This window comes from Haematobia irritans, chromosome 1, assembly GCF_050003625.1.
Source record: "Haematobia irritans isolate KBUSLIRL chromosome 1, ASM5000362v1, whole genome shotgun sequence".
NCBI classification, from domain to species: Eukaryota; Metazoa; Arthropoda; class Insecta; order Diptera; family Muscidae; genus Haematobia; species Haematobia irritans.
Window position 1 is genome coordinate 23,279,935 of NC_134397.1, and position 24,049 is coordinate 23,303,983.

General features: G+C 30.7%; 1 protein-coding gene across 1 annotated transcript in view; it reads right to left on the reverse strand.

Annotated features, from left to right (window-relative positions):
• Positions 1–22,994, reverse strand: part of Delta (neurogenic locus protein delta) — a 36,297-nt gene extending 13,303 nt beyond the window's left edge. Inside the window, exons 1-4 of the mRNA XM_075289599.1 lie at positions 21,872–22,994; positions 13,122–13,433; positions 6,140–6,206; positions 845–1,093 (exon numbers count right to left, since the gene is read on the reverse strand). Of these exons, the coding sequence (XP_075145714.1) occupies positions 845–1,093; positions 6,140–6,206; positions 13,122–13,433; positions 21,872–21,931 (688 nt within the window). The 5' untranslated portion in view covers positions 21,932–22,994. The remainder of the gene's footprint in view (positions 1–844; positions 1,094–6,139; positions 6,207–13,121; positions 13,434–21,871) is intronic.
• Positions 22,995–24,049: the final 1,055 nt, after the last annotated feature.

Genomic DNA, 24,049 nt, shown 5'->3' on the forward strand with positions numbered 1-24,049 from the left:
TTCGGGTATAAACATGGAACAAAATACCTGTTTATGAAAAGGAAGTATGTGTTTATCTTCAAAGAACGTTATATATACAGGGAATGGAGACTCTTGATTTTTTTCCTCCTCCAATAATGACGATGCCCCATCCTCATCCTTAACTGCTATAGATAGTGAAAGAATATGAGGTTTACGAGGTCTTTTTTTCCTACAGAACTAAAAAACTATTTAAGGTTATCTTTTACCAAAAAAAAAAAAATTAAGCAACGTAATTCATATATGACGGATGTTGATTATACACCTCTCTTTAGATAGCAAATAATGAGAAATAAGCAGGTTTCCAAAAACTTTAATGCCAAAAAAACACAGCTGGCTTTTTGTTTTGTTAAAGAGAGGGAAGAATTAGCACAAAAAATAAAAGGGAATATAAAAAAATAAAGAGGGAAGCTGAAGAAATGTTTTGGGGAATAAAATAATTTTAATTTAAAAAAAAAAACTATTTTTTAAGAAAATTTTAATAAGAAAATTTTCCTTTTTTGCATTTCAAATAACAAACAAAAAATTTTATTGTGGTAAATTTCATTTCCTTTCGAATTTCCAGCATTCGATTTTTTCAGTTTTTCTAATAAGGGCAATAAAAAGAATAGCAAATAAGGACATATTCCTTTGATCTATTAATTTATTATTTATTTAAAGATTTCAATTTATTAAATTTCACCAAAAATTTTGATTTAGGAAATTCTTAATTTTTCTAGTACAATTTTGTTAATTTTTTATATTGATTTTAAATTATTTTTCTTTCAATAATTATCAGATATTGTGTTTAATTTTTTCTTTAAATTTTTATAATATTTATACTTACGTTTATCACAATAATCTCCTCTCCATCCAGACAAACAGATAATTTCACCAGAATCTGAACAGGTGTAATGACCAAAGGGATCATCACGTGGACGACATAAATTAGCACAGCCCGAACCATAATAATGAGCATCACAGGTAACACGGAAATCATATTCCAACCAGGTATATTGAGATTCTGATTTGTTAGTTTTCCATTCGGGCGACACCTCCAAGACTTGTTGCACCGATAAACGTTGTATCAGTAAATCTAGAAGAAAAAGAAGAAATACACAATATGAATTAAGATAATTCCCATAATTTCCTTAAGGTTATGACCAAATAAACAACAAAAAAAAAAAAAACAAAATATGCCAGATTTTATTAAATGAAGATTAATTATAAAACCCTCAGTACCCCTTAGATGAGGGCCAACTTGGGGATACAATACCATACTGCCAAAAGGTTAAGTTCGTCTACAGACCAAAAACAAAAAGGAGGCTGGTCTTTACTTTGAATAAACCCCAAAAACAAAGTGAAGTGCAAGTAAATGCATGGGATTTTTTATAAATTCCTTTATCCATTCCAGAGCCCCGGAAAAAAAAATAAAACAAGGTTGGTATAATGTTAACATAAAGATGATCATCTCCCAAAAACAAAAACAAGAGAAACAAGAGAAATGTTTTCAGAAAAAGATAAGAAATCTTAATGATTATCGTCTTTGTTAGTTACAATAACAAAAATAAAAGAAATTTGTAAAAATTATATTAATTTTTCCAGCATGTTCATTGTAGGGCCGACACTATGCCTTCAAGTTGATATGTTGTTGATAAAAATAAAAATTCGCTCTTGTGTTTTTTTAATGCCATTTTTGTTACATTTCCACGAACGTACTTTAAACACACTCTAAGCACACGTATAGAGGAGTTATGATATGAAGATAGGGATGTCAAGGGAGATAATTAGGAAAAGTCAGGGATATTTTAAGATATCTCAGATTCTAGATTTTTTTTAATTAAGAAATATAGAAAAATATTTTGAAAATAAAATGTTCTGTTTTTTAATCCTAGATATTTTCTATCTCACATGGGCATCCCTATAGGGTAGTGGATGAAAACTCTATAAAAAAATTTTATGGAAAACGTTTGTATGGCTTACAATTTGCAAAAATACCAACAAAAGCGTAAACTATACAACAACAATTCTATATAAATTTATTTTGTTTTTGTTTTTTTTTTCCTTCTTTTACAAACTATCGACAGCAACTTCAAAAAAAACTGATCGCCACAATACTTGTATAACATTCAATATTCCATAGTACTCAGGTGTTGTATATGCTTCTCTTGTTTTTTTTTTCTTTTTTTTTTTTTTTGTTCAAAGAGGGTTATGGTGATACTCTAACTCAAAAACATTTGAAGGTGGGGGGTTAGCGAATATTCAGCAACATATCAACTCTCCTCAAACTACGACAACAACAACAAAAACTCCTATACCATGATGCCAATATAACTTGCCATGGTCTATAAAGTAAATTGCAGGTGCATGACTGCTTGAATGGTTGCATGTGGTATGACGACGACGGCGACGATGGCGTATAAGATCCAAAGCAAAATAACGAAAAATAACAACAACAAAAGAACAGCATAAATCTCCCGCAATGTTAAGAAAAAAAACAAACTCTCGCATACTTATGGCCAGCGAACGTATAAAAGCGCAAAAAATAAGCAATATTGATAATGTTGCATATGCTTTTTGCCGTTTTCTTTTTTTTTTTTTTTGTTTTTGTTTATAAAGATGATGGTAGAAGGAGGGAATTAAATGAAAAGAACCAAAAAAAAAAACTATGCATCCAGCCAAAACAAAAATGTAAACATAAAATAATAAAAACAAAAAACTATTAAAGCCAAAGCATTAACTACAGCAAGCTGACTATTATGCTGGCTGGTGTTAAATACAACAATAAAAACAAATAGAATGGCATGGAAGTGTACCACTAGACAGGTATGTTGGGGGAAATATTTGCCTTTTTGGTGATAATTATTTTAAGAAAATTTATTACAGAATTTTATTAGAATAATTAAATAAATCCAAAAAAAAAAACTAAGATAGAAATGTCCCCAATATTAAGGCTTACAAATTTTCCCCCCAAAAATTGAGAGTAATTTTGTGTAAAAAAATAAGGTCTTCCAAAAATCTCCCTTAAGGGAAATTTTATACAAGCAGACAACTTCTTGTAACCATTAAATATTATTGCACTTTGGCTACATTTTCATCGTCAATGACATTTACATTTTCTTTACACACTTTGTTTTTAGTAATCATTTCCTTAGAACAATAAATGTGGTTTGACCACACATTCAAAAAATAGAAGAAAAAATCTAAGGAATTTCAAAAATGTATGCTTGGAAATCATATAAAAATTTCTATTTTGCCTGTTAAACGGGTTTTTTGGTTTTGTGTCCGGTGGTTTTTTTTCGGAGTGTGGTACCTTTTTATTTCTAAATGTCCAACTTAAAGATTAACTAATGGTTTAAATTCTATAAACCACCTGTTGAAGCTGGTTGCTTTGGCCAAACCAAAGCAGCTTAACTGCATCGTTGTGCAGCATACACGCGCAAAGCATAGTGACAATTTTGCAAAATTTAGAAAAAAACTGCTTGCTTGGGCTTAGATGGTCACCATAAAGTGGTGGTGGTTGTACTGTTGCTGGTGACGACGGCAACTACCATTAACATTTATGCGTTTTAGTGGAAAATCAACAATTTTGCGTGGCATTTTTCTGCATTTTCGTGGTGGTAAGAAGTTAAATTGGGTGCTGCTGGGTGCCTGGCAAGTCAATCGTATATATCTGTGCCCAATTCAATTGAATTGGCGTTTGGGGTTTACTTGACTGCTTGCCTCTGCTGGGGCTGACTGACTGGCCCCTGCTTGGTTTTGTGGTATGACAGGTTATTAGAAAACTTACAATCTATCTGTTCGTTGTTATGTCTTGAGATAGATATATGCGGTATTTGCTGGTTTATTATTTCGATGTTTCGTTATCTGCTTTTGGGTTTTAAGCATTAAAATTCAAACACATACGCATATATGCAATCTATTGCCGGCTAGCAGGCTTAGCACCTTCAGCTATTTAAAGTTGTTGCTGTTCTTGGTCCACCAAAACCAACCACAAAACGCACTTTTCCCACTTTTTGATAGTCAGGCAACAAGGAAAAGCGTTAGAAAACTAATTATAAAAAGTTGTTTAAAATGACAAGTTGGACATTAAGATAAAAAGACAACTCTAAAAAATATTTGTGGCCTGGAAAAACTTGAATGCAATAATTAGGGTATTTTTTTATACAAACAAAAAAAAAACATTGTAGAACAAACGCCATCTTCAATAACATTCGCTTAGGAATTCCTTGAGTACCCTTATAAAAGGTACGAAGTGATTGTGTTGAAGAAAAAAGAATTAACAAAATTAAAGGAAAAATAAAGATAAGCCTTTAACACGACGACCTAAACGAAGCCACCATCACCATCTATTCTTTTTTCATGGGATGGCTTTTTTTTTGGTACTAAACAGCGCGATGTTGCATTTAAACATCATTGGCATTGGCAAAGATTAATTGTTATAATGGTTATAAATAAGCAGCAGCCAGAGATACAAAACAGCAAACGCTCTTCTTCAACAGAGGATGTTCATGCCCCCATGCCATGGTTACCATAAAATCCTCCTCCCCACCATCATGGAAAAGGAAAAAAATGTTTAAGATTTCATGCCAAAACCGAAAAAACCATCAAAATCTGAGCGGAAAAAAACTTGTTGCAGACAAACTGAGTTCGACAGGCGTAAACTTGCAAGGCAGCTTTACAAATAAACCGCATACAACAGATTTGGCTTTAGCAAAAGGCCTTAGTCTGCAACATATCAGCAACAAAACGAAAGACTTAAGCAACAAACCTGTATGCTAAGCACCTCTCAATTGAACACCAGAGCACATGGTGAGTGTGTTTTGTGTGTGTGAGTATGCAGCTAATGTTGCCAATTGCGAACAAGACGAAGACTCAAGACTGATGGTATAGATTGTGGTGGTGTTAAAGAGACTCTGATAGTTTTTTTTTTAGTGATTGTTGTTGTTGTAGATGCAACGATGATCCGAAATGTATGCGGGAGATCTACTATAACACGAAAAACGTTTAAAATAAATGAAATTAATCCTTGACAACATGTAGAACAAAGAACATGGCAACGATGATGGTGAAGGTAATGACGACGACGTCGTAAGAGAGGATAAACCTTCTTCTACACACAATTCCAAAGGAATGCACCATACCTTACAAGTTTTTGAGATTTAAGAGAAGGATTTAAAAAAAATTGTTGTTTTTTTCATTTGTCGTATTACATCAAATGCCAAGATAAGCATCTTTAGGGAACGCAACAAAATGTAAAGGATGTAAAGACGGACCAACAGAGCAGACAGACAGAACACATATATGGATGATTGCAATTGAAATGTATGGAGGGCGAAAAAAAACACTGATAAACTCTATAAAGGGAACAGCAGGATATCATAGATGTAAGAAGGTAAGGTAGTTGGGAAATGAAATTAATTAAAATAATTTTGGAAAAAAATAAAAAGAAAATAAATAAAATAAAAAATTTTCAAAAAAAAATTTAATTACTATTCTTTGTAATTTTTATTACAGAAAAGTTTTTTTATTTGCTTTTAATAATATTAATATTTTCTTTCAAATATATTTGTGACTTATTTTTTTTATTTTTTTGAAGCTGTTTTTCTTTAGATTTAGCTTCCGCTAAAATTCTATATCAACCCCCTATCTTGAAATGGCTCATCTTTTATATATAGATATATGTTTTTAGTTTGAATGAAAATAAGTACAAAACTGAAACAAGATATTTAAAACCTTACAGGCGTAACAAAACAATAGGTAGAAATAAAAAAAACCCCAGGCCGGAAATTTAAAACAAAAGCCAGGGGATCAACATAAAAACAAAACAAAATAAGGCACAAGTGTCAACTAAAAGTAGTAGAATTAAGAAAAAATAGCATAAACATATTATATTACAATGCCATATAGAGGAGAAAGGAATAAGAAGGGCAACAAAAAAACAGACAACATGGAAGGTTGACTGAAACTCTGGGCCAAAATAAAATTCTAAAAAACCAGGATTATAAACGGAAGCAGGATATGGGTTAAAACAAAGGATATCATTTCGAGGAGAGTAGGGCCCTTTGTTATTTTCTTAAGACAAGGAAAAAGGATATTGTAATAACTATTATATAGAGGATATTAATAATTTGGTACTTACTGCTTGAACGAGCATTGGCCGTATTGTTGGTATCATGCAAAGCCTCTACGATTAATGTAAAGGTACCCTGAAAATATATAAGGAAGAAGAAGATGTATTACTAAACAAGTTAATAAAAAAAACTAAAAGAAAAGAAAAATTAATTTATGTAAATTTTTAACGCCTTCGAAACTGATCACAAACAAAAACAAAACCTTTAAAATTACAAAATTCAAACAAGGTTTTTTAAACGCCTACATAAGGCCAAAATCCAACAAAAAAAATAAAAACCTAGATGAAATGAAACAATGCATTAAAATCATAAAAAATGCATGCTTGTCATTGTAATGCGAGTAGTAGTAGTAGCTGTGAGATGCGCAGGCTTAACTTTTCCAGAAAAAGCTCAACAAAACTAAATAAAAAAAAATAAAATCAGCTAAAAACGTATGCCGTTTGCTTTGTGTGCATTTTAAATGCAAATGAATAAATGTAGCTTTAACGCGCCCTCAATTCACACTTGATTACAGAGTAGTAATAGAAAACTATAGAGTGGGGGTCTGGGTATACATCTATGACTATTTCGGTTTGTCTGTCTTTCCTAAAAAAACAAATGTTCATCGTATTATGGTATCTACAATGTCCATATGCTGTTTTGTGTATTGAAAGTATAAGTTATGCATGTGAATCTATTGGACCAAGTCTGACAAAGATGACACCATACTAAAAACCAGACTTACAACATGCTATGAAAATGAAAAACGAAGGTGGAGGTGGTGGTGGCTGCTGCTGCTGGTGTCTTCGTCATAGTAATAAATAAAAAAAAAACAGAAAAATAGCAATAAAATATGCAGAGGTGTTTTGGCTGATGGTAAAAGTTTGTTAGTTTGTTTTTGTTGTTGTCTTGTATTGTAAACAGATTACATGGAACTAATGACAAATTTATCGAATATGTAAAGGAAGCTAAGGAAAAACTTTCGTTTTCCATTTGTTACAAAATAACCCCCGCGCAAAATATTTTTCATGTGGGTTGTAAGCCAAACAAGAAAAACTAACAAAACAAAGAAGATAGAAACGCAACATCTTTGGCGTTAAGTTGCAACAATCTATCCATTGGTATTAGTGGGGGCGATGTTAAATCAAGTTTGCCACAGAGATAATACATTTCTAAATGACAGATATAAAATCGAAATTAATGACTGCTAATGCATACAAATTAAACAAAGATTTTTGTGATGATTTTATTTTACAATATAACAAACAGACCAACTAATCTTGACAACTCATTTATAAATATTATGCGATTAAAAAAACAAAAAGAGAGAATTATTTACGACTATCAATTTACAACATGAAATGAGAGAAATTAACAATTTCCAAAAATTTCCCTTTAAGGGAAATTTTTATTTTTGCATAAAATTTCAAAATTTTATATTTCATGATATCAGAAATGAAAATTATTTCATTTTCTATTGAATTTAAAAAATTCCCTTTAGGGATATTTTTTGGGAAATTTTTATTTTTAATGGAATATGAAAGTTTATAGCTAGAAACATGAGTACATATAAGAAATTTTCAATTTAAAGCATAAACAAAAATTTCCCATTAGGGGAAATTTTTATTTTTGCATACATTTTAAAATTTTTTTCATTTCTGATATCTATAGAAAAAAATTATCTACTTTTAAATAAAATACGAAAATTTCATTTACAGATTTTCACTGTCTTATTAGATCCATATGTTGGTTTCTCTTATTTATGTTATGACTTCCACAAAATCATTATGAACTTCTTGATTGCTCTTTTTTCAATGAAACTTTATAAGATAATTGTCACCTTGCAAGTTCTTCTACAAATTACCCAACCGTATACCATATAGAAAATATTATTTCCTTTCGTTAAGCTTGAGTTAAATTTCTTTAAGAAACAAACTGAGGGAGGGATACCGGAATAAGAAAATAAAACGAAATATAACAAAACTCCCCCTTTTAGTGAATAGCACGTGTTTTTCGTAAGAACCAAAAAACAACCATAATGATCAGTTTATGAAGACTGAAACAAACCAAGAAGGGTGGTGTTGGTATGTCTTCGACTTTGGAAAAAAAAGAGAATGAATATTCAATTGTTGTTGTTTTTGTTATTGCCTTAAGAATGGCAAACAAAATAACTCTACTTGATGAAATATTAACGCTTGAGTGAAAATTGTTAAAAGTTCTATTATATATACAGAAAATGCATGAGCTATTTTACCATTACCTCTTGTATGTAACACTATGTGGAAAGTATAGGAATACCACCATCATTACCCAGCAAAAACTAGGTAACCACATCTCATTACAATTGACATTACCAGGAGTAAAGCTGTCATTACACGTTGCATTACATTGCGGCGAGTTATAATGACTAACTTGTAATGACAAAAATAAATACTTCTCGGTAATTTTCGAATTGTTATTCTCAAATTTTTAGGCAGTTGTAGTTAATATAATTATTCACATAATCGAGCACTTACATAAAAAATAAAAAAGAATATGTAATGTAAAGGCAATTCTGAAAAATTTTCCGTTAAGAATTTTTTATCACAAATATTTCATAATAATTGTGTTTAATGGCATTATCACATTATGTTTTAAATAAATGCTTTCTTATACCTCATTGACATTACACTTCCAAAATGCGCTTAAACTAAATTTCAAATGCCATTTGCCTTATAAAAAAGAGACTTAAAATCCACTTTTAGTAGATTTCGAACCTTATGTGAATTGGTTATTGGATATATTATAACGTAATTCACGAATCCAACTCCCTTAAACAACCTACATTTATTTCTATTTTAAGTGTGAAATTAATTTGAGTGTAATCTTATTTAGATTATTTATTAGATTTTTTGTTTATTTATACAATATTCTATTTCTATTCAAGTAGTTCTCCTATTACAGCACCACTCCCCATATTTTGATCCATTGTAATCGGCGATAGAAATCAATATTTTCGAGATTTGGTTGCCTGAGACAATAAGTGGCTATTTTGCAAGCTTTGGTGTATCTACGAATAAGTCATTACATATTAGGTGATTATATGCTTTAAATGCACTACTTATTTTATGGCCGAAAGTATGCCTGGGTAGAAGTACTTTCCTCCTAGGACATGCGTATGTAAATGTAATCCGAAGCGATGCCAATTAATAAGTGGTTATTAATTTTTAAATAGGCTTACCTACAAGATTACCGGGTAATGAGAGTTTTTGCTGGGTATAAACAGCGTAGTACTATGCCACAGGTAGATTAAGAAGGTAGGCAGATACCAGAAGCCATTAACTTTTTTTAACCGTTGCACACTACACTGGCAAAGACCTCTACATAGAAATTCACTCAAGCTTTACCCATGCGCACTTTAAGTCATACCACACACACATAAGGGGCTGTCTGTAGTACTGTACTCTCTACGTACACATAATGATTAACGTTTTATTTTTGTCAAGTAACGTATTTTTTTTTTTTGATCCTAGAATATTTCTACAATAACATTTTCCTTCATGCAAAGAGAAATTCTTTTGTTATTTTTTAGCCAAATCATGCCATGCGTTAGCATTGTCATCATTAGTTTTTGAAATTCATAGCATCCAGAGAGTCCACCACGCAAGACTAGCGATTAAGGGGTGATTTTTTATGCCTTTTAGACGTCTCAAGTAATTTATGCAGCGCATGTGCAAATAGCCTTCTTCGTTTATAATTTCAGGCTTGTTTGTCAGTTATGAAAATTATGGAATTCTTAGAGAAACCACCACGTGCCTTGAACTCTATCATCCACCACCATTGACTACCTACATATGCATGTCCATGGTGTGTTCTCTCTAATTAAATTCCTTGACCTAAAATCTAAACAGATTTAGTTGGCTAGCTCCAGTATCAGGATTATTTATAGTTGGTTCCCTTATTTTTTGCATTCTACTACTATACGTGGACGCTGTGTTAATCTCAAGAAAGGGGAGAAGGACGATTGGCTAGATGAAGATGGTTTTTAGTTGCCAAGTAGTGTTGAATGGATGGGTGGAATGCCACCACCACCATCATCATCACCACATCAAGCCATGGATGCTATTTTCAGAATCGGACACGCCAAGTGTTGTTTCCTAAATGATGAGTACACAGAAATACTAAGCCGATGGGGTGTTCCTCCTCCTGAGTTCTATGGAACAAGAGGGCGAAGGAGTATACGAAAAAAAATCTTTCCGTTGAACTTTACTCTTAAGTGTATTTAAAAATAATTTACATGGCAGTCGTTGTACTTATACAGTATTTTTTTTTTGTTTTTGTTTCCTGGACGACGTCTGTCTACCATTCGATTTCAGTTGTTAATGTCTCGTTTTTTGTGAAGCAACAGTTTGAAAAGGGAGAGACTACTACTGTGGCTGATGGTAGAACTATCTGACAGGGCTGCCTGGGCCGCTTGTCTGCCTGTCTTCTATATTGGCTGACTAAGAAGACTTGGTCGTTTTTTCGGGCGTCTTTAATGGAGTAGTCCCTAGTGCTGTCTGTTGTTTTAGTGTCATTGATAATTTAAAACTCCTGCTGTCTTTAGTTCATTTTTCGTGGCTTCATGCTTTGCAGTTTTCATTAAAAGATGTTGACGCATTGATATAGCATCCTGAAACACGCGATCATTTTTTTTTTCAAAAAAATTAAATTTTTTCCCCTTTTTTACGAAAACAAAACACCCATTCTTTTGTTGGGTGTCATTTGCTCACACAAATGTGACAAAACAAAAAGTCTGCAATTGCTAACTATAGTTGAGGCCCAACTCAAACTTTAGGGATTTGCATTTATTGTTTATTATTCATTGATTGGTTTTTGGTTATGTTAGTATTGATGATGATGATTGTCTGTCTACTGCATTTCCTGTCAAGCCCCTAAAATCAATAATATTTAATTTTGTTTATTTTCCTCCACTGCCACCATTACTGCCATAGTAAATAAACACAAAACAAAAATTGCAATGATTTTAAGCTTCAGTAACTTTGTTAAAAGTTTACATGTACAAAGTCAAAATTACCTTTCAAAAATTCATACAATATAAGAAATTCCTTATAATCAAGTTAGCGTTAACCATATACCATCACTTATGGTTAATACAAGAATTTAAACAATTTCATAATTGTTTACAATAACTTAATATAAATTTGAATTGTTTTTGTAATACATTGTTTTTTAAATTAAAACAATTTCCAACATTTTCTTCATCCAAAAGTGAAAACAAATTAATTTATTCAAAAAACCAAAATTTCCCTTTTGGGAAATTTTTAGGGAAATTGTTGTTTTCAACGGAAAACTTAATTTTATTGTCAAATACAAAAAAACCCAAAAGAAATTTTAATTTTACTTTAATAATAAAAATTTCCCTGTAAGGATATTTTTTGTTTATTAGGAAAATTTAAAATTTCTTATAGTTTCTTTCATTAAAAGCGAAAACAAATGATTTTATAGGAAAACCAAAAATTTCCCTTTTGGGAAATTTATAGGGAAATTTTTATTTTTACACAGAAAATGTAATTTTAATATAAAATATAAAGAAAACAAAGAGAAATATTAATTTTGGTTAATAAACAAAAATTTCCCATAAGGGGAAATTAGTAAATTAACCATTTCTTTGATTATCTTTAAGTATAAAAGAAAAACAAAATATTCCGCTTTGAAAAATTTTGAATTGAAGTAAAATTCTTAATTCCAAATATTTTATTTCTTTTGGCAATTTTCATGATTTTTTTCCTTTTTTCCCCCTTTATAACATTTTTGTTATCTAAATCTTTTATGATATTTTTGTTCTTTTTTCCTAAGCATTGGTATAAAAGTAACGTATTTTTCTTGTTTTTTCGATTTGTTCTCTTATAGAGTGGTAGTGGTGGTGGTGCGGTGATGGTTCTATTTCTTCAAATCGAAAACAGGGTTGAATAATATATTTTAAGCACCACTATATGTCACTTCAAATATTTACATTATAAACGCGCGCACGCGCTTATAATATCCACCACAATTTTGTGATAGCAACGTCAAAGGCGCACAGTCAGTCATACAATCGCATTTTCCTGTCCTCTCTGCATTGAGAGCAGTCAGAGTCAGTTACGTTTACTTAATAGCTGACAGATGTTTAAAAATATGCTTATATTTTTATGCTTCAACCCTGCTGTGGCTAATGTTTATGCTTGTATGTGTGTAAAAACATAAATTGATAAATGCTGGTGCAAATATTACATATCATACTCTGGGAGTTCACCACGTTGTTGGCGACGGACGACCAACGAGACTTTGGCTTGATAAAAGGGCATATGTTTTTTTTTAATATGAGCAAACACACTTTGGTGTTTTTAATCTTTTTTTACAAAAAAAAAAAATAAAACAAGAACAGATACTACAAGGACACCACACACGTTTTCGCAAAAAAAAATTGAAGAAAAATTTATTTTTATCAATGAGATAAAGAGAAGTGGAGACAAAATAGTCCCCTCCATGAACTTTATCATAAAGGGAGCTATAATGATTTCTGGGTAAATTTTAAAGAAAAAAACAACAAATTGCTCCACAATATATGAGTCAGAGAGTATTTGATGGATCTGAAGAAGGGAGGCTATACAAATGTGATCTGACTTTCATTTTATAAATAGAAAATGCAACATCACAAATCTTCAGCGTCTAATGATCTTTTCCTGCTCTCTAGAGTAAAAATATTGTCAATAGAATTTTGTGTGTTTCAGAACATCTATGATTTCGTTGGAAGAGGGACTGGGCGGCAGAGAGTATATTAGAAAATCCCCAACATTAATGTGTCGTTTGAATTAGGAAAATTGGGTTATTTTTGTTTATGGCTCGTTTTTTTTTTTTTGTTTTGTTTGCTTGTTGTTGTTGTATGCCAAAAACATACAAAAATTATTTTCAGAAAACTTCCCGTATGGTTGTTTTTTTTTTTTTTATTTTTACATCTAGATACATTCTTAATATTAGGACTTGACTTACCGGCCATGCAAAATTGAAGGCAAATTGTATGGGATTTGAAAATTCTTTATTTTGCAGCGTTTGCGTATCGGTTAGATTAACGGAATTTTCACCCAATACTGGGGTAACGACATCACCGTATGTACACTGTGACGTTGTATCGATTTTCGCTTGATAATGTTTTAGACACACGCGAAACCGGGTTTTACAACCGCCAATACATTTACCCGTCGCCGCATCCGTTTGACCACTACAGCATTTGCCTTCACTATCCCGACCGTAATCGTTTTTGAAATATTTAAGTCGTAGTTCAAATAAGCCGGATGATTGGACCTGCAAGAAAACAATGAAAAAAATGAGGAAAAATTTAGAAATTTTGTTATATTAGAAATTTAAAAAATTAGAACAAAAAATAATAATAATTTTTAATGTTTTTAACTATAAATAAAATATTATATTTCTTTAAACTTTCGGTTTCTTTTTGAAATGCCTACATGTTAGGTTCATGTTTTTCTGCAACATTGTTATGGGATCTTCCCAAAAATTCTTACCATGATCCAACAAACATTGCCAGACACATGGTAAATTCTGATGATTGTGGTGTGTCTTGCTGTCTTGAAGGAAAAAAATTCCAGCTTCTGCAACAAGACGATAAATCTTTCAATATGGTATTTCACCAAAAATGCTACAAAACTGCAACAAACAGGAATGAAAGAAGGAAGGCTGGCAGGCCGGCCGGCTGGTTGACTGGCAAGGCAACCAAAACGTTTACTACCAAACAGTGTGATTCCAGTCAATTTGGTCTTAGTCACACAAGACCACAGATGACAATATCCACACTAAGGCAGACCAAAAACCTAAGACTAACTTTGAAAAAAGGAGAGATACCGCAAAGAAATTCCTGGCAAAATTTGTAAAACATTTTTCCCAAAAAAAAAACAGCAGAATATCCAAAATATCCCATACCCTCATTTCAAAATACAATGAAAGATTCCGAATTTCTCCCCCTGTCTCTTCTAGTGAGAGAGCAAAGGTTTCTTACGATCTTGTTAATTTTCATTAAATTATAAAATGATATCCCCCCATAAGAGGAGTTATCAAACAAAACGGATAAAATGTTATGGTTTATAAATTATCTTATAAATTGGTGTTAATTAAGCAGCCAAAAGCGAATAAACAAAAATATAAAACGTTTTGTTTATAACAACAAATATGAGAAAATTATTTAAATTTGTTTTTTTTTTTTTAAGCAAATCAGAAAACATCGATACGCTGCCATGTTAACGAAGTGCTATAAAGATGTCTAAATAATCAAGATTGAAATTCTGAATATTAAATTTTGCCAGGCTGGTTTCATTTTTAAGTTAATATGGTGTTTAAATATTGGTCAAAATCCCAAACAGCCAACCAAACTTAACCACCAATCATCATCAACATGGAATATAAATGGAATTCAATTTGATAAGTGATTTAAAATGACAATGACGACGGCGACGACAGGGGCAAACTTAAACAATATGATTGTTTTTTCTTCAATATATTCTCCAACTCCCCAAAGTAATTATGACACTTGTTCGTAAGAAACAAAAAAACAAGACAATAGCATTTAAATGGTTAATTAAGTTAAGCCGTATACGGTTAAGCACGTCAACACGAGAGGGAATATTTATTTCATTGGGCCAACAACATAGCACAACATCTCCAAAGCCAAAAAGGTAACAAGTGTTTCATCGGATTTAAACAGAAAAAAGGCCTACATCAAGCAAAAGACCATATCTAAAAATGGTCTAAAAGAGTTAAATACACTTGAGTGTAGACCAAGAGAGACTTTTATAACTGTGTATTTTAAACAACGAAAAAATAGGCTGGAAAAAAGACCACATCTACAACACGTCTAAAAGTTAAAGAGGACCAACAAAAAAACCTTATAAACAACAAGAAAATGACAATTTAATTGTGTGTGCTCCATATAAATAAAAAAACGACAACATTACAATAAACCTCACAAAGCCAAATGGGCCAAACGTGGTAACACAATAAAGAAATAGAAAAGCATAAGCTTACAGACTTTAGTCAAGTGTAAGTAAGTAATAACAACATAATGACTTAATTCACAAAACAAGGAATTTAGGAAAGGAGAAAAATTGACCAAAGAAAAAATCTAAAAATTAAAATTTTTTGTTCCTAATTGATAAATTTTTTTACGAAATTGAAAAACAAAAAATTTTTTGTTCTAGGGAAATTTTTGTTCTAAAGAAATTTTAAATATCTCGGACAATTTTATTTATGTGATACTTAAATCTATTATCTCCAAGCAAAAATTCCTTTGTGGGATTTTTTTCGAAATTTTAGATTTCAGATTTTTTCTCATATCTGTTTTGAATTTATAATCTGATTTTCTATCTTTATTTTAAATGGCTGGCGCTAGTATAAAAATAGCCACAAAATCATCTCGCTAGAAATCAAATCAACCATATAAAAGGCTTAAAGATCTTTCAACAAGATGTAGACAACAACAAAAGAACTACTTAAACTACACAAGAAATGAAAAAAAACAACAAAAACAAATCATGAATCATTAACAATTTCCCAACCTAAGCCATAGCATCTTGCCTTTGTTGTGAGTTATGAACAACACAAATAATGCGCTGGTGTTACCAAGGCAGCAACAATTCATAAAAAACATAACAAAACAAAAATCTTTGAAAGATATAACCCAAAAACAACGAATCTGTATTAAACCATAAAGATCATAGCCAAAAGGCTTTCAACTAAAAAAGAAGCTACGAAAAACAGTGGTAGTAGTATTGCCTCTATATCCCCCACCCAAGAGACTAAACAACCTTAAGAGAGCACAACAGAAACCTAATACAAGGCAATATTAACTTTAGAACACCAAATAACATTGGCAACAAAAACAACACAAATGAAAATAGTCAGCATCAAAAATGTGTAAAACTCCTCGATTTAAGGCTAAAACCAGAAAAAAGAGAAAAAATGTGCTATAGTACACAACAAAAACAAAACAAACTACGCAGAGGAACAAGACAAAAAAATAACAACAACAACACAAGATATATTTTGCTATATACATTACTCCTCTAAAAAAAACACTAGCAACAACAACAACACCATTATAAAGACAGAAGAGTCAGTTAGACAGTCAAGACAAACAGACTAACTGACATACCAACAAAAGTGATCCAACAACAACAATAACAACACCACTGACTGGCTAGCAGGCAGGCAGGCAATGCTCTAACTCGACATCATCATATTGCTCTGCTGCTTTGGCTTAAGCACTCCACACAAAGCTTTAGCAGCAACAACAAAAAAATGTTTCAAGTAAAACCGAATTGTTTCCCACGGCATACGATTTGCCGGTCAACATACATATACATTGATGACGATCGTCGTCATCGTCATCGTCATCATCACCATCATTATCAAATATCGTCGTCATGATTACGAATGAATACGATAATCATGTTGCACACAACCATGTACATAAACCCAGAGCCCGGTATCTTAGGCTCTTCTCTTGTATACACAATGCGATTGAGTGAGTAACTCTCTGGTTAAAAACCCCAATCGTCTTGTATGGTATAAAAATAAACTAAAGCCGAAGAGGCAAGACTTATAGGTGGAAGTGGTGGTGTATCTTCAACATCATTATCAGCAGTTTGGAGATAATGATGATGACGATAAAGACGACTGAAAATCAGCAATATATTCATGGCGTTTGTTGTGTTGTTTTTTTTCTTCTTTTCTTTACAATCAAGTGATGGTCTCTTGGCGGTGGTATGTATGACTGGCTTGTTGGCTGGTGGTACTACTGTTGCTGATCATGCTTTGCGAAAAAAAGCGTTTAATAAAAATTTTCAACCATCAGACGAATTGATGATGAGAGGAAGGAAAAACACATGATGAAAAACAAGTTTTCAATTTCATATGATTAAAAAATGGTTTGCTCTTTTGAATAAAAAGAAAAACACCATGCTCTCCCGACAAGCACTTTTGCTCTCCCGACAAGCTCTCTCGCTCATTCATTGCAATATCAACGGTGTTTTTTGTAAAAGGCCCCCAAGCTATTGAAGCAGTTATAATAAAAGAAGAAGCAGGATAAAAAAGAACAGCTGTATTGTGTTTTCATTTTGCTTTTGCAAATACATAGTGGTTGGGCTGGATTTCTTTAATGAATTGTGGATATAAAAATTGGGCATATATTTTGATGACTAGTATTGGTAAGCGATCGCGCTATGTAGTTGCAGGGGAAATTAATATGAAAATCAATAGTAATTAGAAAAGGAAATGGAATATGGAAATTGACAGCTAGAAATATTTAGAAAAAAACATCAAATCAGAAAATGGTAAGAATTAGAAATTACATATTTTTAACAAAAACAATTTTTCTGTTTTATAAATATATATAATAATAGTAATCAAAATGTATAAGGATTATTTTATAAAAAAAAATCTAGGAAAATATTGATTATATTAACATTTGATAAATAATCAAATTTCACTATCAAAGAGGAGTTTAGAATTTGTTTAAGATTATAAGAAAAACAATATTTTCTTGTCTAGATTGTTTATTTATTTCCCATAGCGTAAAAACTCAATAATATTTAAACTGTTCTTTTTGTGCTCAAACACATTAACAGCGTTTGAAGATTTTCGGAATATCGCCATAAGAATATAAAAATGGATGAGTTCTTAAAAAAGATGTCCTAATTATTTATTGTAAATAAATTTATATTATATTATTTATATAAAATATTACATATATTGCAAAAGTTATTCGTTGGACTTTTTTAAAACAAATCTTTCTTATTGGTTTTGCTAACCCACAGTCCTATTGGACGAAATATTTTTAAAGAAATCTCGTTCCAATTTCTAAATAGAAAGTACACACAGAATTTGTAATCTTATAAGATAGTGGACCAATTAGAACAACTTTCCCAATTTCCGATTAGAATAAAATTTTAAAAAATAAATATGCAAAGATAGGAATTTTTGTTTACTACGATCTGATGTTTCCTTACTTTCCATACAAATTTGCATGAACTTTTTAATAGTTTTATGACAAAAAAATGTTATCGCCAGTGACGTTAATAATAAGATAATAAATAAATATATCAAAATAAATAAATATATAAAAAATATAGTAGTTTTCATAAAGAAAATCATCCAATTAGAATGGTCAGTAATCGAATGACGAAGATATTGAATTTTAATTTAAAATTACCTTAATCTTTTTCTATCTTTCTCTATAAAATAATAAAACAATATTTTAACATATATATATGGAAAAAAGGTAAAAATAATAAATAAAACTGATGGAAAACAAAGAGTGCAAAATCACTGAAGCTCAACATTACCAGCTCCTTCGTTGTTTTTCTATCTTGTCTTGTTTTTCTACATAGTACAACATTTGAGAGAGAAAAAAGTTACTGAAATTAACTTAACTTGTGACAGGTTGTATGAAAAAATACCTTCTTTTTTTACCAAACAAGCGTAGAAAAAAACTATAAATTAAAAGAAAAAAATGTAAAGGTATACACATGGATATGTCTAATAATAATATTATTATTACAAGACAAGAAGCACATGATGATGATAATACTGAAGATGATGATTTGAAGAAAGCAAAAAGAGGAAGACGGATAAGTACAAAGTTGATATACAAGATTTATGTATATATATTTTTTTTTATATTTCATATGGTAGGCTTATTGTTGCATTAATAATTTATAGAAAAAATACACAATAGAGCAAAAAACACGATATGATTAAATCAACAGTTATATGAAATTAAGGTAAACATATGGAGGAGCCATCATTATTGTATTGTGGGGAAAATGGGCTTTATTTTTTCTTTCATAAGGAAGAGGGAAAATTACTCTAGTTGACTTAATTAAAAAATTCTTATAATATTTTTGTGAGACTCTGAGAGAAATTGCAATATGTGTTACATAGAGTTATTGGGCATAATTATGGATTGTTTTCATAAGCATTGGAAAAGTAGTCACCAAAAGAAACATAAACTAATTAAAGATATTTTTAACATTAGGTAAATAATAAAGGTATAACAATTTTTTATGATTATTTTAATTTATTATTTATTCTAACGAAACTTTTGCATTTACATATAAATTTATTTTTACCAATAAATCCCTTGCTTTTTTGGGAAAAACATCTGTTTGCTCTTCATACTTTTAATATAAATTTAAACTTTTTAAAATATTTTTTCTTCGTCTCATTAAAGGAAATTTTCAATCCAGCTGCCATTGTCTGCTTTTTTTTACTAAGTAAATATGACAAAAAAAAACCAAGTCAAGTGATATAAGACCGCAGGAGATATTTTCTGATGTCGCACTATCTAAAAAACAAAATGAAAAAAATGCACTCTAACCAGACCGGCAAGACCCAAGTCAAGAAGAGACACGATCCAGCAATGATGAGCTGAAACAATTAAGTAAGCTTACTGTAGCAGGCAAAATGGTTTGCATTCCGCTAAAGATCAACCAGGAGGCTTACACGCCAGAAATATACAAACGAGCCATACAAAGTTCATAACATTGGCTATGGAGCCTTAATATGTTGTCTCCTTGCAGCAAAATATTCTCCAAGCGATATGGTTTATAAGGCATTACATATGGACGGACAGACGGACATATGGATGAGGCAACACATGCAAATGTTTTTATTTTGGTTTGCCCATGGTGGTGTCAGGGCAGGCGTTGATGACAATGATATGTATACAAAAAAAAAACAACAAGAAGAAAACCCACAGAGTTTGACTTACTTAAGACCCTGATGATGACCTACGCAAAGCTTAAACTTTAGTCAAAAAATGAAAACAAGAGACAAGCAAGTAACAAGCAACAACCACAAACTTACTTATATCATTAACAAATTAAGAAAAGCAGATGTTTTCTTAAAGTGCTACACAAAAGCATGCGAATAGGACCAAACGAGAGTTTTGAATTTTTTTTTTAAGATATGCCAGAAAAATATCCAAAGAAACCTGCCAAGAAAGAGTTGAGTGAATATTAAGCAGGTTGTTTGGTTTTAAACTCATAAAAGAAACCAAAAAAGAGGATTAATATAATGGGACGCTAAAAGGTTTGACCCAAGTTCAATAAATTATAAAGAAGGAAAATTATTACCATTTAAGGAAAGAATTAAATAATTTTATATTTAGTAGCTTTAATTAAAAAATTCTAAAACAAAGAAATTATTCCAATTACATTTAAAAGATATAGATTTTGAAATTCTAAAAAAAAAATATTTTCAAATATTTTCAAAAAAATATTTGTACTAAATTTTTTTAAATAACAAATTAAATTAATCCAAATGTAGCGTAAAAAATATTTATTTTTTTCATATTAGAGATATTGAACATTTAAAAGTTGACGAAGTTAGTTAAACATTTTTCCAATCATATATTTGTGATATTTTTTTTTTTTTAATAAAAAAATTAAATTAATCCAAAGATTAATTTAAGAAAAAAAATTTTTTTTTTAAATATTTTTTTCAAAAAACTATTTTGTTTGTACTTTATGAAGTTAATTCAACATTTTTCAATCAAGCCAAACATATTGCAGTTCACGTTATTCAGGAAAAACGTTAATTCTACGGAATTGGTATAGATGGCGCTAGCAACTTTCGTTAATCTAAAAATTTTATTGAAATAAAATAGTAGAATTAAAAAAAAAATTTATTTTTTTATATATTTCCATCCTAAACAATCTCTCAACAATATTTCTTCTAGGCAAATTTAGGGCTAATGATTTAAATATTTTCCAATTCATTGAGAAATTAAAACCTATAAAAAGGACAAATACTTCCCTTTTACGAAATTATTACTCAATGTTTTTGCTTTTAGAAAAATTGACGTTAGTAATGACAAAAGAAACCAAGAAATAATATTTCTGTAATTAATCTTTCATTTAAAGGAAATTTACGTTATTAGAGAGTCTTACAAAAATATAAATTATTTTGTACCAAACGAAATTCGTTTTTACAACAAAGGCTTGTCTTTTAGAGCGTTTAAAAAGGCTTAGAATAGCAATTATTATTGTGCTTCTTCGGATTTTGTTTGCTCTAAAGAAATTTATTTAATACAAAAATATAAATCTTTCTATAATATCGTTTCTGTGAAGTAGAAAGCTTTTCTTTCAGTGTAAACAAAAAACTGCTGCTTTTAAAAAGATTTCCCCATTTTTAAAATCAATTTTTTCATCATTTGAAAATCAATATTTTTCATTAGGTCTAAAATCCATATGTTTCTCTATACTTTGAACAGGTATTTGCTTTCTACCACCTTGTAGTATCGAAAAAATACATTTTAATTTCTTTATATTTGAAACACATGGTTTCATAAAATTAAAGTTATTTTGGCCACCCTGTTCTCTCTCATTTTTGCATATAATAACCACTTATGGTTGTATGTGCGACTCACCATTTACAAAAGGTTCAATGAAGGTAAATAAAGGATAGTAGTGTTGTGCATTACGGTTTTTGTTGTTGTTGGTGACCAGCCATCTCTAATGTTCGATCTTTCATCTTAAAACGAGAGGAGAGAGCAAAATCTCATTTTGGGGGGAGTTAATAGGGAAAGATCAAATTACCCTAACAAATGTTATTAAAGTGTGTGTGTGTTTTTTTTTTCTATTGATAAAGCAGCATGATGTGGGGGAAAGGGTGGTGGTTTTTATGTTTTCTTTTAATTTTTTTTTTTTACATTAGTCTATAAATAAACTTACCTCTTCGATAATAATGGAGAGCACCAGACAGGCTCCTAATAATAATTTAATCCAATGCATTTTGTTTGAGTTTTTCTTGCAAATGCTGTTATATTGGGGGGAAATGTTTTTCCTAGTGATGAATGTTTTGTTGTTTTGCAGGCTTAGTGGGTAGGAAAAAACTTTGGTAATCCTTGTTTTTCTCAAACCCCAAAAAGCAAACAGCAGCCAGCCGCTGTATGATGTTGTTTTTTTAAGCTACTTTTTTGATTTTAAGAAAAAGTAGCAAAAAACTTTTCGTTTATATATGGTTTAAAGTGATTTCTTAATAATTTTCTTTTTCAAAATCCTGGGTAACACTTGTTTTCGCTTTTTTTTTTAATTTCTTGTTTAAATATATTTTTGTGAAATATTAATTTTATTTAAAAATCTTCATTTTTTAATTGTTGGCATAAACAATTTTTTTTCCCAAGCAAGGCGAAGACAACGACGTAACGACAATGTAAGAGAGGGAGCCGAGGGGAAATATAGTCACGTTACTTTAGACGGCACATGTTTTTTGACATTTTGCTTTTTTCTATGCAAAAAAAGCCAGTGAAGGTGGTAGTATGGTGTTCGATGATTATGATGATGGTAGTGGAGAGGTTGTTTGATTCGAATACCACTGAATAACGGTATTGCAAATTTACAATTGTCAGAACTTTTTTTCGAACACTTAATAAACCAACAAACACGTTTTTTAATTGTTTTTTTCTTTTCAACTTTTTTTTTCAATACTATTTTGTTTATATTTATTTTTTAATAACTTTCTTTAAGGAATGCTTGATATTTACTTTATTTAAAAATAACAGTTTATAATATTTGAAGTTCTTGAGAATTTCTTTTTGTGAATTATTCCTTTTTTCATTAATTTTTCAATTAAAATTTTTCTTCAATGACTTGATTGTAGACACTTTTTTTCGTTTATTATATATAGTGTGAATTTTTTCGTACAATTTTTTGAAAATTGTAGATTCTTCTTCTTATCTGTTTTTACTTGTTAAGAAGTAATAGTAGTAACAGCAAAGATGTAGTTGCTTGTTTATTTCACGGTGGCTTCACGACCCGACGACGTTTACCACTCAAGCTACAATTTGAAACTGCCGCTTGCTAAAGTTCTGTAGACGCTGCTCGGCCGTAATAAAATTAAACATGTTTCGTTACTTCATTTGCTGCCTCGCCACCCGTTGAATGCATTGAAATACACACACGCACAAGAAAGATGCGCTCATTCATTCATCAATAGCTCCTGAACATACATACAAACACCCTTAGCATAAAACCAGAAGAGAAGAGACTCAAAAGTAAAGTGCATTTTCCATTCGCAGCAAAAGAACGAAAGAGAAGGAAAATAACATCGTATACATAGAGCGTATCTCTTCTATCTTCTATAAGCATAGGCTTAACAAAAGAGCAGATGTTTTTCTTTTATACTCATTTGAGCATAATACAATCTCTTTTGCGCTCTCAAATATTTATTAAAATCTCTTGCTCTCTCACTTTACTTTTAGCCTCTCAAATAGTTTGTGTTATTTCTATTTGGTTGTGTGTGCGTGTGTATTTTGTGGATGTTATTCATTTGTTTTTGCCAACAACAAAAAGCAATAGAAGAAATGAATGGTGTTTGTGGATGCTAAGAAGCATATAGAAGAATTTCTTTGGTTTGAAGCAAAGCCGGTAGGTAGTTTTTTTGTTGCCCCATTGTGTGTTGTTATTGTAATATTTCCCAAAAATTCTAGGACCATGAATTTCGTTGTTTGTATTTTGAGTGAATTCATTTTTGTTCCCACTTTTCACCTTTGTTTTAATAGTTTTCCCCTCTGTAGCCTTTTTTTGTTAAGAAATGGAATTTCTCCTTAAAGGATTTCTTGGCTTAACAATGGTGCATTATATTTTGTTGGCATTAGAAAAACAGGGATGGGAAAAATGATATTTTCATGAAATGTTAACATCGAAAAGTACTTTTGAATATGAAATGGTACCTAGTTTTCGGAATATCAATGTTATAAATTAAAACATTTGAAAATCGAATTTGGTAATTTATTTAAACATTTTTTTGTTGCACTGCAAAAAACAAAATGAACTTAGTGGATTGTGAAAATTGAGTCAAATGGACTTTTGGAGCTGAACAAATTCCACTTTTGATAGTGAGAAGTATCG